The sequence below is a fragment of the Pseudophryne corroboree genome, chromosome 10 (assembly GCF_028390025.1).
Source record: "Pseudophryne corroboree isolate aPseCor3 chromosome 10, aPseCor3.hap2, whole genome shotgun sequence".
Classification (NCBI taxonomy): domain Eukaryota; kingdom Metazoa; phylum Chordata; class Amphibia; order Anura; family Myobatrachidae; genus Pseudophryne; species Pseudophryne corroboree.
In genome coordinates, this window is record NC_086453.1 from 123492387 (window position 1) to 123512190 (window position 19804).

General features: G+C 42.4%; 1 protein-coding gene across 5 annotated transcripts in view; it reads left to right on the forward strand.

The window, feature by feature from the left end:
* Nucleotides 1-19804, forward strand: part of GRIN2D (glutamate ionotropic receptor NMDA type subunit 2D) — a 1339090-nt gene that overhangs the window by 770265 nt on the left and 549021 nt on the right. For all 5 annotated transcript variants that reach the window (XM_063942779.1, XM_063942780.1, XM_063942778.1 and 2 more), the window contains one exon: nucleotides 10814-10928. In XM_063942779.1, the coding sequence (XP_063798849.1) occupies nucleotides 10814-10928 (115 nt within the window). The remainder of the gene's footprint in view (nucleotides 1-10813; nucleotides 10929-19804) is intronic.

Consider the following 19804-nt stretch of genomic DNA (forward strand, 5'->3'; position numbering starts at 1 on the left):
GCTTACTCACACAGCTACCTCATTGCGCCTCTTTTTTTCTTCTTTGCGTCATGTGCTGTTTGGGGAGTGTTTTTTGGAAGGGCCATCCTGCGTGACACTGCAGTGCCACTCCTAGATGGGCCAGGTGTTTGTGTCGGCCACTAGGGTCGCTTATCTTACTCACACAGCTACCTCAATGCGCCTCTTTTTTTCTTCTTTGCGTCATGTGCTGTTTGGGGAGTGTTTTTTGGAAGGGCCATCCTGCGTGACACTGCAGTGCCACTCCTAGATGGGCCAGGTGTTTGTGTCGGCCACTAGGGTCGCTTATCTTACTCACACAGCTACATCATTGCGCCTCTTTTTTTCTTCTTTGCGTCATGTGCTGTTTGGGGAGTGTTTTTTGGACGGGCCATCCTGCGTGACACTGCAGTGCCACTCCTAGATGGGCCAGGTGTTTGTGTCGGCCACTAGGGTCGCTTAGCTTAGTCATCAAGCGACCTCGATGCAAATTTTAGGACTAAAAATAATATTGTGAGGTGTGAGGTATTCAGAATAGCCGAAAATGAGTGGAAATTATGGTTTTTGAGGTTAATAATACTTTGGGATCAAAATGACCCCCAAATTCTATGATTTAAGCTGTTTTTTAGTGTTTTTTGAAAAAAACACCCGAATCCAAAACACACCCGAATCCGACAAAAAAAATTCAGTGAGGTTTTGCCAAAACGCGGTTGAACCCAAAACACGGCCGCGGAACCGAACCCAAAACCAAAACACAAAACCCGAAAAATTTCAAGTGCACATCTCTACGGGAAAGAAGGAGTTTTTCAACAGCTCTTTACCGCTATTCAGATACGAATGACAATCAGGTATCAGAGAGCTATTTGTGGTACCCCAGACCCTCGGTGTACCTACATGTTGAGTCCTGCTGTATATAAAACGTATATTAATTTATGCTGTGCCATCATATTTACTGGTAGAGCTTTCAATCACAGTTTTGCCACAGTGACAGGGCTAAATGAGCTTTCATGTGCCTCTGACTGCGCAAGGACACTACAGAGGACAGTTGGTGAGAGGAAGGATTTGAACCTGCTCACGCTGCAGGCGAGATAGATCCGGCAACTTAGCCAGAGGTTATAAATAAAAGTTCTGACTGACAGTTGGGAGAGCTGAGGTAACGGTCCAGGAAGCAGGATCCTTGCTGCCCTCTAACAAGAGGTCTGGTGTGCTGGCAGGGGGACAGAGTACAGGAGGCAATGGGAGACGGACATATTATGGGTGGAAAAGACACTTGAGGCTAGTCCCCAGCAACCATTGCAATCGGATACTGTTAATGACAGCCTGGAGGGACAGAGTAAAGCAGCAGCTGTCTGGGGACCTGAGTGAAGGAGAGAGCAGCGGTGAGGTGGGTGATGTACCTCACTTTCGCACAGCCTAAGTTATGCGACCCAGCACTGATACCAATATGGCTACAAATGCTGCACGACACTATTAGCAGCAGGTGTAGAGCAGAACAATATCCCCTCTGCCCTAGCTAGACAGCTAGCCCTCAATTGAACAAGTGCTAAATAGCATCATGCTTGTTAAGAGACTGACTGGCCATTAATGATTTACTCACATAACACCTGGCTACTGTATATGGTAGGGGAACAGTATTAACCTAACGCGTCAGTCAAAACGGTCTAAAGCCTCAAAAGGAAGGAGTAGAAGAGGCTTCTTAGAGCGGCTTCTCCCTATTTACTCCATCGGCATAATACTGTCTCCAAAGCCTATAAACTGTGTTGCAACATCAAAACAAAAGGAAAATGATAGGGGAATAGCTATAAATCGACTCTCAACATATGGGACAGCAAAGTAACCTTGATTACTGTTAATGCCCTGTCTCTATTTCATATAGCAAGCAGGAGAGAGCATGACTCAAAACAACAGGTCATGGCTCAGTGACCTTTCCTTACAGCCAGACTGCAGAACCCTCAAAACTGACTCATTTTCTAGTGGATTTACAAACTTGGCAAAATAACATTCAGCTCATTCATTCACTCTTTAGAAAGTGCACCAACAATATCCTGGCCAGGAGGGACTACCAGGAATAGCCTGGAGTTAGGGTACATGGGATTATTCAGTTATAAGTGTATTTAGATGCATGCATATAGTTATGATGCTGAGGCATATTTTCAGTGGGTAACTTAAAGTTAGAAAACCACATGCACATAGGACTGCTATATTTTAATGACATTAACCCTGTTAGTAGTTAGAGGAGGAAAAGGATGCAGGGACATACAGGAGCTGTTTCCTCTATTATATTTATTTGATGTTTTATGAAGTGTCAAAATGCATAGAATGCTATGTGGTATTGTTTCCATTTATGCATAAATAGATCTGTAATTATCAAATGCAATTCTTTTGTTAATGTGTATTCCTTTTAAATATGATTAGTTAGCACATATACATATTGATGTAAAGTGGTTATTGCAGTTGCTCCAAACTGAGCAGTGGTACTTTCTTATTGAATGAAGATAAACCTTTTTAAAGACATTTGCAATTATTCCTTACAACAAAGAGTAGACCTCCTTACCTCTCTGTCATCTCAAAAGGATCACAATGACAACTGCATGATCTAGGTCTGGTAAGTATTGTCAGGATTTCACTGCATTCTCTTACACCATTTAGTGAGTGTTACACATTAACCCCCTTTTCCATCTCCAGTGAGTGAGCAGGAAGCCGCCACCCACACCCTTTCTGCTATATACTCAAATTGACTTTCAAACATCAATCCTGCTCAATATATATCGGGAACATTGTTCATAAATACAGAGTTGTGCGCACATCCTCATCGAACTACAATCTTTGGATAGTACACCGTTTATTACATCAGGAAATAGACTCACCTATTTTTGACACAAAGAAAACCCTTTTCATTTTTTCTCTAACGTCCTAGTGGATGCTGGGGACTCCGTCAGGACCATGGGGAATAGCGGGCTCCGCAGGAGACAGGGCACATCTAAAAAAGCTTTTAGGTCACATGGTGTGTACTGGCTCCTCCCCCTATGACCCTCCTCCAAGCCTCAGTTAGGTTTTTGTGCCCGTCCGAGAAGGGTGCAATCTAGGTGGCTCTCTTAAAGAGCTGTTTAGAAAAGTTTTTTTTTAGGTTTCATTCAGTGATTCCTGCTGGCAACAGGATCACTGCAACGAGGGACTTAGGGGAGAGATCTCCAACTCACCTGCGTGCAGGATGGATTGGGATCTTAGGCTACTGGACACTGAGCTCCAGAGGGAGTCGGAACACAGGTCAGCCTGGGGTTCGTCCCGGAGCCGCGCCGCCGATCCCCCTTACAGACGCTGAAGAAGACGGCAGAACGGAGGTCCGGAAACAGGCGGCAGAAGACTTCACAGTCTTCATGAAGGTAGCGCACAGCACTGCAGCTGTGCGCCATTGTTGTCACACGGCTCACTGACCTAGTCACGGAGGGTGCAGGGCGCTGCTGGGGGCGCCCTGGGCAGCAATATAAGTACCTTATTGGCAAAATAAATACATCACATATAGCCATTAAGGCTATATGTATGTATTTTAACCCAGGCCAGTTCTTAAAAACCGGGAGAAAAAACCCGCCGAAAAAGGGGCGGAGCTTATTCTCCTCAGCACACAGCGCCATTTTCCCTCACAGAAAGGCTGAGGGGAAGGCTCCCATGCTCTCCCCTGCACTGCACTACAGAAACAGGGTTAAAACAGAGAGGGGGGGCACTGATTTGGCGATATAAATATATATTAAATGCTATAAGGGAGGAACACTTTTATAAAGGTTGTCCCTGTATAATTATAGCATTTTGGTGTGTGCTGGCAAACTCTCCCTCTGTCTCCCCAAAGGGCTAGTGGGTCCTGTCCTCTATCAGAGCATTCCCTGTGTGTGTGCTGTAGGTCGGTACGTGTGTGTCGACATGTATGAGGAAAATGTTGGTGAGGAGGCGGAGCAAATTGCCTGTAATGGTGATGTCACTCTCTAGGGAGTCGACACCGGAATGGATGGCTTACTTGTGGAAGTACGTGATCATGTCAACACGCTGCGAGCCGGTTGACGACATGAGACGACCGGCAAACAAATTAGTACCTGTCCAGGCGTCTCAGACACCGTCAGGGGCTTGTAAAAACGCCCATTTACCTCAGGGACACTGACTCCAGTGTCGACGGTGAAGAAACAAACGTATTTTCCTTTAGGGCCACACGTTACATGTTAAGGGCATGAAGGAGGTGTTACATATTTCTGATACTACAAGTACCACAAATAAGGGTATTTTGTAGGGTGTGAATAAACTACTTGTAGTTTTGCCTGAATCAGATAAATTAAATGAAGTGTGTGATGATACGTGGGTTTCCTCCGATAGAAAGTTATGGGCGGTATACCCTTTCACGCCAGAAGTAAGGGCGAGTTGGGAAACACACCTTAGGGTGGATAAGGCGCTCACACGCTTATAAAAACAAGTGGCGTTACCGTCTCCAGATACGGCCGCCCTCAAGGAGCCAGCTGATAGGAAGCTGAAAAATAGCCTAAGAAGTATATACACACATACTGGTGTTATACTACGACCAGCAATCGCCTCAGACTGGATGTGCAGCGCTGAGGGGGCTTGGTCGGATTTCCTGACTGAAAATTTTGATACCCTTGACAGGGACAAGATTTTATTGTCTATAGAGCATTTTAAGGTTGCATTTCTATATATGCGTGATGCGCAGAGGGATATTTGCATTCTGGCATCAAGAGTAAATGTGATGTCCATATCTGCCAGACGAAGACACGACAGTGGTCAGGTGAGGCAGATTCCAGACGGCACATGGAAGTATTGCCGTATAAAGGGGCGGTCCATCGGACCTGGTGGCCATGGCAACAGCTGAAAAATCCACCTTTTGTTCCCCGAGTCACATCTCAGCAGAAAAGGACACAGTCTTTTCAGTCTCAGTCCTTTCGTCCCCATACGGGCAGGCGGGCAAAGGCCAGTCATATCTGCCCAGGGGTAGAGGAAAGGGAAGAAGACTGCAGCAAGCAGCCCATTCCCAGGAACAGAAGCCCTTCACAGCTTCTGCCAAGTCCGCAGCATGACGCTGGGGCAGTACAAGTGGACTCAGGTGCGGTAGGGGGTCATCTCAAGAGTTTCAGCACGCAGTGGGCTCACTCGCAAGGGGACTCCTGGATCCTACATGTAGTATCCCAGGTGTACATTGGAAATTCGAGACGTCTCCTCCTCACAAGTTCCGGAAGTCTGTTTTACCAACGTCTACCTCCGACAGGGAGGCAGTATTGGAAACAATTCACAGGCTGTATTCCCAGCAGGTGATAATCAAGGTACCCCTCCTACAACAAGGGAGGGGGTATTATTCCACACTATATTGTGGTACTGAAGCCAAACGGCTCGGTGAGATCTGGAATATTTGAACACTTACATACAAGCGTTCAAATCAAGATGGAGTCACTCAGAGCAGTGATAGCGAACCAGGAAGAAGGGGACGAGATGGTGTCACTGGATATCAGGGACCTTTACCTACATGTCCAAATTTGCCCTTCTCACCAAGGGTACTTCAGGTTCGTGGTACAGAACTGTCACTATCAGTTCAGACGCTGCCGTTTGGATTGTCCACGGCGCCCCGGGTCTTTACCAAGGTAATGGCCGAAATGATGATTCTTCTTAAAAGAAACTTGGACGCTTTCCTGATAAGGGCAAGGTCCAGAGAACAGTTGGAGGTCGGAGTAGCACTATCTTTAATAGTTCTACGACAGCACGAGTGGATTCTAAATATTCCAAAATCGTAGCTTTTCCGAGGACACGTCTACTGTTCCTAGGGATGATTCTGGACACAGTCCAGAAAAAGGTGTTTCTCCCAGAGGAGAAAGCCAGGGAGTTATCCGAGCTAATCGGGATCCTCCTAAAACCAGGAAAAGTGTCAGTGCATCATTGCACAAGAGTCCTGGTAAAAATGGTGGCTTATTACGAAGCAATTCCATTCGGCAGATTTCACGCAAGAACTCTTCAGTGGGATCTGCTGGACAAATGGTCCGGATCGCATCTTCAGATGCATCAGCGGATAACCCTATATCCAAGGACAAGGGTGTCTCTCCTGTGGTGATTACAGAGTGCTCATCTTCTAGAGGGCCACAGATTCAGCATTCAGGATTGGATGCTGGTGACCACGGAGGCCAGCCTGAGAGGCTGGGGAGCAGTCACACAGGGAAAAAATTTCCAGGAAAGTGTGATCAAGTCTGGAGAATTCTCTCCACATAGATGGAGCTAAGAGCAAAATTATAAGGCTCTAAACTTAGCAAGACCTCTGCTTCAAGGTCAGCCGGTATTGATCCAGTGGGATAACATCACGGTAGTCGCCCACGTAAACAGAAAGGGCGACACAAGAAGCTGGAGGGCAGTGAAAAAACTGCAAGGATTTTTCGCTAGGCGGAAAATCATGTGATAGCACTGTCAGCAGTGTTCTCTCCGGGAGTGGACGACTGGGAAGCAGACTTCCTCAGCAGGCATGACCTCCACCTGGGAGAGTGGGAACTTCATAGGGAAGTTTTTCCGCATGATTGTGAGCCATTGGCAAAGACCAAAGGTGGAAATGATGGCGTCCCGCCCGAACAAAAAACGGGACAGGTATTGCGCCAGGTCATGAGACCTTCAGGCGATAGCTGTGGATGTCCTGGTAACACCGTGGGTGTAACAGTCGGTGTATGTGTTCCCTCCTCTGCTTCTCATAACCAAGGTATTGAGAATTATAAGACATAGAGGAGTATGAACTATACTCGTGACTCCGGATTGGCCAAGAGGGACTTGGTACCCGGAACTTCAAGAGATGCTCACAGAGGACTAAGGGCCTGGGTAGCTAAGAAGGGACTTGCTTCAGCAGGTACCATGTCTATTCCAAGACTTACCGCGGCTGCGTTTGACGGCATGGCGGTTGAATGCCGGATCCTGAAGGAAAAAGGCATTCCATAAGAGGTCATACCTACCCTGGTCAAACCAGGAAGGAGGTGACCGCACAACGTCATCACCACATGTGGTGAAAATATGTTGCGTGGGTGAGGCCAGGAAGGCCCCACGAAGAAAATTCAACTAGGTCGATTTCTACACTTCCTGAAAACAGGAGTGTTTTGAGCCTAAAATTGGGGTTCTTTAAGGTTTTAAGTTTCGGCCCTGTAGAATTTCTTCCGAAAAGAATTGACTTCAGTTCCTGAAGTCCAGATTGTCAAGGGAGTATTGCATATACACCCCTTTTTGTGCCTCTAGTGGCACCGTGGGATCTCAACATAGTGTTGGGATTCCTTAAAATCATATTGGTTTGAACCGCTCAAATCTGTGGATTTGAAATATATCACATGGAAAGTGAACATGCTGTTGACCAATATCTCACATGGACAGTGACCATGCTGTTGGTCCTGGCCTCGGCCAGGCGATTGTCAGAATGGGCGGCTTTGTCTTACAAAAGCCCATATTTAATTTTCCGTTCGGACAGGGCAGAACTGGGACTCGTCTCCATTTTTCTTCCTAAGGGGGTGTCAGGTTTTTCACCTGAAACAACCTATTATGGTGCCTGCGGCTTCTAGGGACTTGGAGGACTCCAAGTTACTAGACGTTGTCAGGACCCTAAAAAAATATATATATATATATATAGTTTAGGACGGCTGGAGTCAGAAAGTCTGACTTGCTGTTTATATTGTATGCACCCAACAAGATGGGTGCTCCTGCGTCTAAACAGACGATTGCAAGTTGGATCTGTAGCACAATCCAACTTGCACATTCTGTGGCAGGCGTGCCACAGCCTAAATCTGTAAAGGCCCACTCCACTAGGAAAGTGGGCGCATCTTGGGCGGCTGCCCGAGGGGTCTCGGCATTACAACTTTGCCGAGCAGCTACGTGGTCAGGGGAGAACACGTTTGTAAAATTTTACAAATTTGATACTCTGGCTAAGGAGGACCTGGAGTTCTCTCATTCGGTGCTGCAGAGTCATCCGCACTCTCCCGCCCGTTTGGGAGCTTTGGTATAATCCCCATGGTCCTGACGGAGTCCCCAGCATCCACTAGGACGTTAGAGAAAATAAGAATTTACTTACCGATAATTCTATTTCTCGTAGTCCGTAGTGGATGCTGGGCGCCCATCCCAAGTGCGGTTTGTCTGCAATGCTTGTACATAGTTATTGTTACAAAAATCGGGTTATTCTTGTTGTGAGCCATCTTTTCAGAGGCTACTTCGTTTTGTTATCATACTGTTAACTGGGTTCAGATCACAAGTGGTACGGTGTGATTGGTGTGGCTGGTATGAGTCTTACCCGGGATTCAAGATCCTTCCTTATTGTGTACGCTCGTCCGGGCACAGTACCTAACTGAGGCTTGGAGGAGGGTCATAGGGGGAGGAGCCAGTACACACCATGTGACCTAAAAGCTTTTTTAGATGTGCCCTGTCTCCTGCGGAGCCCGCTATTCCCCATGGTCCTGACGGAGTCCCCAGCATCCACTACGGACTACGAGAAATAGAATTATCGGTAAGTAAATTCTTATTTTAACACAACATATCAATTGTTTTAATCTGTGTACTCATTGTTTATACATTATTCTAAATTTCTCCCTCTATCCCTATCATATCCACTGTTTCAGGTTCTTCTCACCTCTCCTACCCCTTCTTTTTCTTTGCATAGGAGTCTATACTCTGTTCTCATATGTACACGTTTTATACCTTGACAACGAAGTAAAGCATTTGTATCTTTATTTTCATGTTTTGTATCTTTCATTTGTTACAAAAGACATAGAACAGATAAAACATGAAAGGTTGAGCGCAGCGCATACCCCTTCATTTTTCTATTAATGTCTATCCCTAGTTGGCACTGAAAAGCAGCATCCTGGCAGGATAAGAGAGTAGCAGTAGCTTTGGCACCATCCTCCATTTTAAGATGATGGGGAAATATGCAACAGTGGAGGGTAGGCATCATAAGAACTCCAAGGTCTCTACCCTAAGCTCTTCCCTTGCACAAAAAATAGATTAAAATTTACTGGACAAGATATGTAAATGTAAAAAAGTAGTATATTTTTGCTATTTTAAATTTTTACGGTGTTGTTATCAAGTAAATGTTTTTTGTAGTTGCTCAAGAAATTCGAAAAATGGGACTTATGCTGTATTTATATTATTATTATTATTATTATTATTATTTTATTATTATATTTTATTATTCATATTTTTATATTTTAAATGGGATGGCATATGTACCATCCAGAAGCCATTTATGTGGATAAGCACAATTAGAATATATGCTCTCAAATTTTTATCTATGTAATAAAACGTTCTAACACACACAATGAAATAAAGAGAGACCAGATCTCACACAATGCACAGTTATGTATGAGCTAGGCTGGCAAATATTTTGCACAAAACTTATGCCCTTAGTGATAAATTTCACTGTGAGTGATATATTGCACCACCCAATCAGCTCCTAACTGCCATGTTACAGACTGTTGCCCTTATTTATCAATGAATGATAAATTTCACTATGAGTGATAAACTACACCGGCCAATCCACTCCTATCATTTTTCAAACAGAAGGCTAGATGCATCATCACTTGGAGAGTGACAAAATGGAGACTGAAAAAGCACCAGCCAATCAGCTCCTAACTTCCATGTCACGGGCTGTGTTTGAAAAATGTCAGTTAGGAGCTGATTGGCTGGTACTTTTTCACTCTCATTTTATCACTTTCCAAGCGATTATGCATCTGGCCCACTGTAACACGGCAGTTAGGAGCTGATTGGCTAGTGCAATTTATTACTCACAGTGAAATTTATCACTCATTGATAAAGAAGGGCATATGTTTGAAAAATGACAGGAGCGGATTGGCTGGTGAAATTTATCACTCACAGTGAAATTTATTACTCATTGATAAATAAGGGCATACGTTTCAGCATCTTTTAGGACTAATAAATTACCCTTTGTTGTTTTGTACTTTTGTAAATTTTGTTTTGCTTTATTATAACTATTGTATTTGTTCTCATTAGAGTTTGGCGGGTCACTGTTTTTATTAAATATTGTTTAATAAGCAACATAATTTATGTACTGCATTATAATTCCTTCTTCAGATCCCACCTAACAGAAACCATTTCCCATCACTTCATATTGTATTATTCCAAGTTTACTTCCCCTTTAACAGAAATGTATATATCTATCTACTATGCTTAGCAACGACTGCTTCTGAGCTACTGAGGTATTAAGCATTGGTCATGAGTCAAGTGCATGGTTTAAGATCAGATAGTCTTCAATACACTGTAAAACTTTAAATTGCATACACCATAATGACATGGCAGAAATATTGGTTCATGATGTTCTTTGTCATATGTTTTCCCGTACTTTCTAAAAGTGGATAGTAACTGTATACAGGCCTATTATCAATATAACCCTATGAATTATTATTTAATAAGGAGTTAATTTCTAGGAACACCACAATTCCAAGTTAAAGATTTCAAGTAGGGGAACATGAGTGAACTATGCTGATACATATTGCAAATTGTACTAAATGAGGTCTGCAGGTTATCCTTACTAGTAAATAGAAAGTGTCAAGAATACACTATAAGCAGTAGATGAATTCCTCAAAACGACTTTCACTTCTAAACACATATTTAACGGATTTGTTAGCTATGTTTTTAACAACATGTCAGCTATGGAAAGATTAATGGCCTATGTCAGTCAGGACCGCAGATTGACTAATCTACCAAAATTCAGTAAAAATAGCAATCAACCATAAGGACCCTCGAGTAGAATACCAAATGTAGTGCATCTCTGCTGTCATCTAATAAGACTGGCATGCTCTCTTAACAGATATTTCATGAACATCTCCTGGGGAGGAAAGGACTTCTCATTTAATGAAGATGGGTATCTCATCAATCCTGCGCTTGTGGTGATTGCACTCAACAAGGAGAGGAGCTGGGAGGTGGTGAGTACCTGCAGTTTTCACTACACTCCTAACTTAAAGTTAGATGCAGAATGGCTGATTTTTATTTGCTCTCAAATCTCCTTAAGAGATGTTATAGTTCAGCTTTTTTTTTAAAATTAAGCATAACCTTTTCTTGCCCCTACTAATCTGATTTATAACACAGATAAACCAGGGTCAGCAAATTACATACCTTGCAAAAATAGCAAATTGCCCAATAAAGATATTTTTTCCTTATTTTTATTTATTATAAATTTAGACGCATGAAAACGTATGCCTGCTTACATGCCTTATGCAAACACATTTGGCTAGAATCTCATTAAAGAAAGGCGATAATTAAGATTTATACCTCGGCCTTTGATAATAATGAACTCTATCTCCCCCGTCATGTGCCAATATCTGGAGAGGTTTTACAGTTGTCCAGAGTGCTTTGCAGTGATCTAAATTATGCAAGTTCAAATATTTACAAGGACGGCTTATCAATACCAGCCACGTTAAATGAGTATGGTTGTAATGGACTAATAAAATTGATATGTAGTCTTTTTGCATTGCTTTTTCAGATTTTTCAGATATAAAGTACTGTGCTGCCAAGTGTTATTATTATTATTCATGGCTGTTTTTATGTTTTTGTGCTTAAAATGTGAGCTTCTATTTTCTAAACATTTATTGGTGCTCTTAAAGCACAAGTCTTTATCAGGCAACTCATGGCACACTGTGTTATTGACAGTGACGTTTAATAATGCAGAGTGAGTTGTAGTCTTTTTGCAGTAGGCAATGTGACCTTTACATTCCTGTACATAGCAAAGGTTCAGGAGAATTAATGTAAACCATGCACTACTACAATGTTTGCTAGACTGTATTTGTACAGGCATGTATAGGAATACTGTATGTTATAATGTTATATTTTTTGCTTTTGTGGACAAAGTAAATCCTCTACTGGACATTATTGCTTCTCAAAAGCCCATAAAGGTCAACTATAAACTACAATTCTAAACACAAACACCATTTCTTCTACTTTTATGATCTCAATCTCCTAATTGTGTGTGTTGTGTCTGCACATATAGTATCAGCATGTGCTAAGATTAGCACATCAGGATGGCAATGATTGCAGGAAACAAAAATATTGTTACTTTTTAGGAGAAGTTGGGTGGATCTGAGCACTTGGCAATGGGGGCTAGCTGGAGTAATGCTCCTGATTCTACCCCCCCACCCCCCAAAAAAAATGGGACAAGGTCATATAATGAACCTCCAGAGAAACACATGGCAATCCCAGTAATGTGGGTACCTGTAGAACCTTTCTGGTAGTGCAATAAGAGCAGGGATAGACTGGGGCTGTAATTCAGCCCCAACTTCTCTGCTGTGTGAGAACAAGAAAGGGTTGTGATCATGCATCACATGGGCATAGACATTCCTCACAGGGATGTGATCTCCCGACTAGCCTCCGTCTCCAGCCGAGCAGATCACCCAAAGGCAGAGCAGACAACCCATTGAAAATGCCACTTTCAATGGGCTGTCTTTTAGAACAATCAAGTAACGTTATACATGGAAATTTACTATGCTGGTATAAACCAATAACTTTAGACCATCAATAAAGCAATTTAATTGATGCATCAACAAGAGATAGATTAAAATTAAGAGAATGATTGTTGATTCAAAAATAATTGTATACCATACCTTGAAGGGATAGTCTTAATTTTGCCAGCATGCACATAAACAGAAATTCCTCAAAATACAATACAAATCTGCATGACTGAAACGGTTGAATGGGAGAATGCAAAGGTGTAGACTTAGGGCAAACAAATTTATGCTGTTAATATTAATATTAAATTTATATTAATTTTGCAAATTACTACATGCCTTTAATTGATCTAAATAACAAACATTAAATCACAGAATTGTGTATACTGAAAAATGTAATCTGTTTCTTGCTACTTACTTCATTGCTTTGCCAGAAATCTTTGATAAGTCATCAGGAGAATGGGCATTTTTTCAGTGGCTTGCGGTCCCTTAGGAAACATAAGTGTTTTGTCAGAGGTGCTTTAAGGGAGGAAGAGGCTCATGTGCAGGCTCCGATCGGGCCCTTTTTCTCTCCGGCGGTGCAGTAGACTCTGGCATTGTGCTAGAGTCTACTGCGTATGTGCAGGTCTCTGGGAACAGGGCGCCATGGACATCTCTATTGCACATGCTTGAAACAATGGAAAATGGCCATGGTGGCCATTTTCCTAGTAATATTTGCAACACTGCAGCCAGCACCAGGCCGATGAAGCAGTAAATATAATTAAATGGTTGTAGGGTGTATGGTGTGTGGGCCCCTATGAACTCTATGTGCACAGCAAACCATGAACCCATTATAGATATGCCAATGTGTTTATTACAGATTACTGGATTCAGAAACATTTGCACAAACATACAGTATATGGGCCAAATTCAGTTAGCCCCATTAATTTAATGGGGATGAAAAAAGGAGGTTGTCTCAGGCTATTCAAATACAGCTCCTTTTTCTTGCCCATCTAATTAGGCTGTTATTGTTAACACATAGAGGGGCAGATGTATTAACCTGGAGAAGGCATAAGGAAGTGATAAACCAGTGATATGTGCAAGGTGATAAAGGCACCAGCCAATCAGCTCCAATATGTAAATTAACAGTTAGGATCTGATTGGCTGGTTCCTTTATCACCTTGCACCTATCACTGATTTATCACTTCCTTATGTCTTCTCCTGGTTGATACATCTGCCCCAGAGTTTGGAAAAGTTCCCGAACCTATGTGTTAACAGTTTTGCACCCAATAACAGGCTATTTATCATGTATTTGTTTTCATGTCTGCTTAGATCCAAAAACAAATCGCCATTAAGTGCAGTCTACGGGATAACTTCGGGGATAATTTATTCACCCTGGGGGATCAAATATAAATTTCTTGTGACTGATTTAATCCCCTTCCTAAAAATAACAGGAATAACTGAAGTTAGGTTTTATAACTGAAAGTTTCTTTAAACATATACAGTATAATCACCCTGTGGCTTTGGCTATTTGTGATGTAAAAATATTAAATTACAGTACAATTTACATTTAAAAAAGTTGCAGTGGAAAGTCAGGATGGGTTTGAGAAATGTATTTAATTTCACTATTTCTATATTCTTGTTAAAGTTAATTTTCTGCATGTCCTGAACTGTTGCTGTTAGCTATAGGACATCACCTTTTTTGCTCAGCTTTATGGTGATAACAAAATATTGTGAGCTGAGGAACCCTGGAATATCAGAGAAAAGAGCCTATGAGTGCATACTGGTGGCCAAGATCCAAGAACTGGATTATGAGTATGTGGATAACCCTACTGAGCTGGTCCAGGTCAGGTGACTTTCTGCACAGAAACAGCTGTCTTTGGTACTCCTCTCTAAGACTTTGTTGCAGTAGACAAAGTGTTATTTTGAATAAGTAGTAGTTTTTTCCTGCAAGGATTGAATGTCTCACAGTAGCTATTATTCAACATCAGTACCCTTTTGGCACCCTACAGTAAATTAATCCCAGGTAGAAATAAATAATGTAGTTGGATCACATTATTTCAATTGTTATACGTGTAGAACCTCTGTAGAGCTTGGTGGAAAGCCTAAGGGAATGAAATGACTGTGTCTGGAGGAAGATCAACATGGTTTCATAGACAAACCTTTATCCCTGCTAGAAATGTCAGCACCTATAAAGTTCTTCCCGAAATCTATAACCTGTTTTATCTTGGTGGATTAACAAAAGAGTGATTGAAGAAAAATTTAGAGGAAGTAGCAGTTATCCTCTTAGCATATATGGATCGACATACAGTATGAAGTAAAGTTATAAATTGGTATAGGCCCTGCTTTTCTAATACATATGTTCGAGTCACATTATTGACCACCAGCTGATAGCCAGGTTAACCGCCATACGCAACATGGACAGCAGCTAGATGTTTGCTGAACTGTTGTTTTAGACACACATCTGGTAGTGCCAGGTTCATTTTGATGGTGAGCTGCTCCACTGTGGTATGTTGATTGGCCCTCATGCACCTTCGTACCCGACATTCACCTCTCACATCAATGGCACGTGATGCTCCACAGTTTCCATGTTGGTTATTTGCAATGGTGCCATTTGTCCACTCACGATACATATTCACCATTGCAGCACACAAACAGTTCACAGACTGCACTGTTTCAGAAATACTGCCACCCTTGGCCCAAAAGCTGAAAATCATCCCATTTTGCAACTCAAATTAATCGTTCCTTTTACTCATGACAGCAGCAAGTGATATGTGTGCAGTCGGCCTATCGCACACCATATATACCCACCAAGCCAGCGCATGACACGTGACATACCTCATGGGCTACACGCTGCTGACATCAAATGTAGCAGGTGGTCATAATAATGTGACTCAGCAGTGTAGATTACATGTTTATATACTAACCCCGTAGTTAGAAGGAGACCCAATTTAGATATTTCTACTATTATAGGCTGGCAATAAATTGGTTCAAATCTGTATCAATAGCACCATCTCTGGATATTAAAACCCTTTCATTTGTGTCACAAAATTCAAATGCCTGAAGCTGATTATCTTGGCTGAGATGTCAGATTTTATTTCTTTTAATGTAACCTCTTTATTGTGCAACATTTAATCGAAACTTAAAGCCGGGCCTCATTACCTCTTATTCTTATTTGCAGTGTAAACTAAACATTGTCTACACTTCTTACTTTTAAAGGCAAGGATCAGATTCCATGTTTAATTGCATTGCTTTACAGACATACACAACAAAACATAGATTTACTTATTTTGACATATTTATACTACGTAGATTGGCAATTAGTTTATCTACAGTACATTATATTGATGGCATTCTCTGGTTTCTGAAAATGTGGTCTCCATGTTGGTCTTCTTGGGACGCTCATTTAAATAAGTGGCAACAATCTATGTACCTTGTGTCAGCTGAGTATATCACCTGCATTTATTCTTTGGGGCAGCTCCATTTTTTTTTATACTTGAAATTTCTTGATTTTATTTTTGGGCTTGGATAAACAGAAAATCTAGTCATTAATATGTGATGCATATACACTTTATTAATGCTGTTAAAATTATGAATGGTCAAAATGATCAGGCTAACTCTAAATTTCTGTATAATTTGGGGAATTTACAGCTAAGATACTGTATGTCATTAGGGCACAAAATACTTTCTCACAGATTTCTGTTGAACTGATGCCCTTGCAAGATGTCATGCGAGCTCCTAGATTTTTTAAGAGCCTCAAGATTGTGGGCTACTAGAGAGATTCTGTGGTTAGACCACCCCATATGCTTGGCTTGATCACTGTCATCATTATCAGTGCACATTTAAACCAGCCCTATCCCTGGTGCAAAACATTTGTCTGATATCAGATGTATTTAAACATATGCAAACTATGTATATCTCCTAATTTCATCAAGAATGCCCAGTTTCAGTGTGACTGAAATGCATATGACTCTGGATCATCTGTATATGGCATTACGGGTGGTATTCATGTGACCGCCGGTCAGCTGACCGACAGTCACATGACCTCCTCCACCAGCCCGACGGCTCACTATCCCGATGGTCGGCATGCCGACCAACAGGGACTATTTCCATGACACCCATAGAGTGGTAATAGAACCTGTGGCGACCACAGGTCGCCACCGAGCCCGCAGCGTGGCGAGCGCAGTGATCCCGCAAGGAGCTTGCTGCACTTGCCCCTCCCCGCCGGGATCCCGGCGTCGGTATGCTGCCGGGGTCCCGGGATCGGTAAGCTGACCGGCGGTCTCCTGACCGCCGGTCAGCAGTACTACACCCGGCATTACATCACCCGTAGTTTTATATAATTGGTTCCAGAGCATGTGCAGTGTGAAAACATGTGAGAAAAGTTCTTCAAGTAGACATGAATTCAACTCTGCATCAGACTTGTATTGTATATCTGTGTAAAACATAGCATCCACAGCTTTTTACTAATTTTGACTGTATATCTGTGTGAATGTCTGAGTCTCTATTTGAAGCATGACAGAACATATTTTGGGAATATTAGAAAAAAGCTGTGAATGCTACTTTTTACACAGATATACAATACAAGTGTATCCTTTGTGGAAATTGAACCCTAGCTCATGGGTATGGTAAACATTGGAAATACCACTATGCCAAGAGAACCATGGAGACAGGTGACTGACACCTGCAGGGACATAGTGATGTTGCTCATTGTAATATTTTTATTTTTTTATAGTTCTATGTCTCAACTCAGCGGGTTCAGTTGTAAGGAGAATGTTCAGTTGTAAGGCAAGTTGTCACTGGGTGCCTGCCATTCCAGTGATTTCCTACTCTGTTTTGCAGTATTATTATCTACTGTATTTACTGTGCACTGGCCCGCTTGTCAGGTCTTGCTACATTGTACAGTATTCTGTAGTGCCATATCCATCCACTGCTATTTAGCACTGTACTGTATTGTAGTTTTTATTAGTATGAGCAATCACCACACAGCAGTGTGCCTACCTGTGCTATTTGTATGGTGCGAATAGGACACCTGTATGGCATAGTAGCAGCAATAATGAACATGGCTACATCTGTGTAAATATAAATATATATATATATATATATACATACATGCAGTATATATATATATATATATATATATATATGTGTGTGTGTATATATATATATATTAGAGATGAGCGGGTTCGGTTCGTCGAGATCCGAACCCCCCCAATACTTCACGTGGTTTACACGGGTCCGAGTCAGCCTCGGTTCTTCCCGCCTTACACGCAAAACCCGAACGGGGAAAAACGGCATCATCCTGCTGTCAGATTCTCGTGAGATTCGGATTCCATATAAAGAGCCGCACGTCGCCGCCATTTTCACTCATGCATTGTTGAGATAGAGAGAGGATGTGGCTACGTTCTCTGCCTGAATAGCCCAATATCAGCAAATCTCAGCTCAATATCTGTGCTCAGTATCAGTGCTGCATTGTGGAGGGAGACCAGTATATGGTAGTACAGTACAGTAGTCCAGTGCTGTTCTCGCTGCCCAGTGTCACTCAGTTTTATTATCCTGAACAGTGCACAGTGTATCTGTGCTCATTATTATCATTGCTGCATTGTGGTGACCACTGACCAGTATATGGTAGTAAAATACAGTAGTCCAGTGCTGTTCTCGCTGCCCAGTGTCACTCAGTTCTATTATCCTGAACAGTGCACAGTATATCTGTGCTCATTATTATCATCGCTGCATTGTGGTGACCACTATATGGTAGTACAGTACAGTAGTCCAGTGCTGCTCTCGCTGCCCAGTGTCACTCAGTTCTATTATCCTGAACAGTGCACAGTGTATCTGTGCTCATTATTATCATTGCTGCATTATTGTGACCACTAACCAGTATATGGTAGTATAGTACAGTAGTCCAGTGCTGTTCTAGCTGCCCAGTGTCACTCAGTTCTATTATCCTGAACAGTGCACAGTGTATCTGTGCTCATTATTATCATTGCTGCATTGTGGTGACCACTGACCAGCATATGGTAGTACAGTACAGTAGTCCAGTGCTTTTCTCGCTACCCAGTGTCACTCAGTTCTATTACCCCGAACAGTGCACAGTGTATATGTGCTCATTATTATCATTGCTGCATTGTGGTGACCACTGACCAGTATATGGTGGTATAGTACAGTAGTCCAGTGCTATTCTCGCTGCCCAGTGTCACTCAGTTCTATTATCCTGAACAGTGCACAGTGTATCTGTGCTCATTATTATCATTGCTACATTGTGGTGATCACTGACCAGTATATGGTAGTACAGTACAGTAGTCCAGAGCTGTTCTTGCTGCCCAGTGTCACTCAGTTCTATTATCCTGCACAGTGTATCTGTGCTCATTATTATCATTGCTGCATTGTGGTGACCACTGACCAGCATATGGTAGTACAGTACAGTAGTCCAGTGCTTTTCTCGCTACCCAGTGTCACTCAGTTCTATTACCCGGAACAGTGCACAGTGTATATGTGCTCATTATTATCATTGCTGCATTGTGGTGACCACTGACCAGTATATGGTAGTATAGTACAGTAGTCCAGTGCTATTCTCGCTGCCCAGTGTCACTCAGTTCTATTATCCTGAACCGTGCACAGTGTATCTGTGCTCATTATTATCATTGCTACATTGTGGTGATCACTGACCAGTATATGGTAGTACAGTACAGTAGTCCAGAGCTGTTCTTGCTGCCCAGTGTCACTCAGTTCTATTATCCTGCACAGTGTATCTGTGCTCATTATTATCATTGCTGCATTGTGGTGACCACTAACCAGTATATGGTAGTACAGTACAGTAGTCCAGTGCTGTTCTCGCTGCCCAGTGTCAGATCTATTATCCTGAACAGTGCTCAATATCTGTGCTCATTATTATCAGTGCTGCATTGTGGTGACTAAAAGTCCAGTGTCTTGTGCTGCATCTTGCTGCTGTAGGGTGCTGTGGTAGTGTCCTGTCACTGTGCACAGGTCATCATCATTCCAGTCACAGTGGTATCTGGTATCTATTTAGTGGTATCTAATTCCAGACATTACTGCCGTCTAATTCCAGATATATTACTGGCATATAATTCCACACATTAAAAAATGGAGAACAAAAATGTGGAGGGTAAAATAGGGAAAGATTAAGATCCACTTCCACCTAGTGCTGAAGCTGCTGCCACTAGTCATGGCAGAGACAATGAAATGCCATCAACATCGTCTGCCAAGGCCGATGCCCAATGTCATAGTAGAGAGCATGTAAAATCCAAAAACCAAAAGTTCAGTAAAATGACCCAAAAATCTAAATTAAAAGCGTCTGAGGAGAAGCGTAAAATTGGCAATATGCCATTTACGACACCGAGTGGCAAGGAACGGCTGAGGCC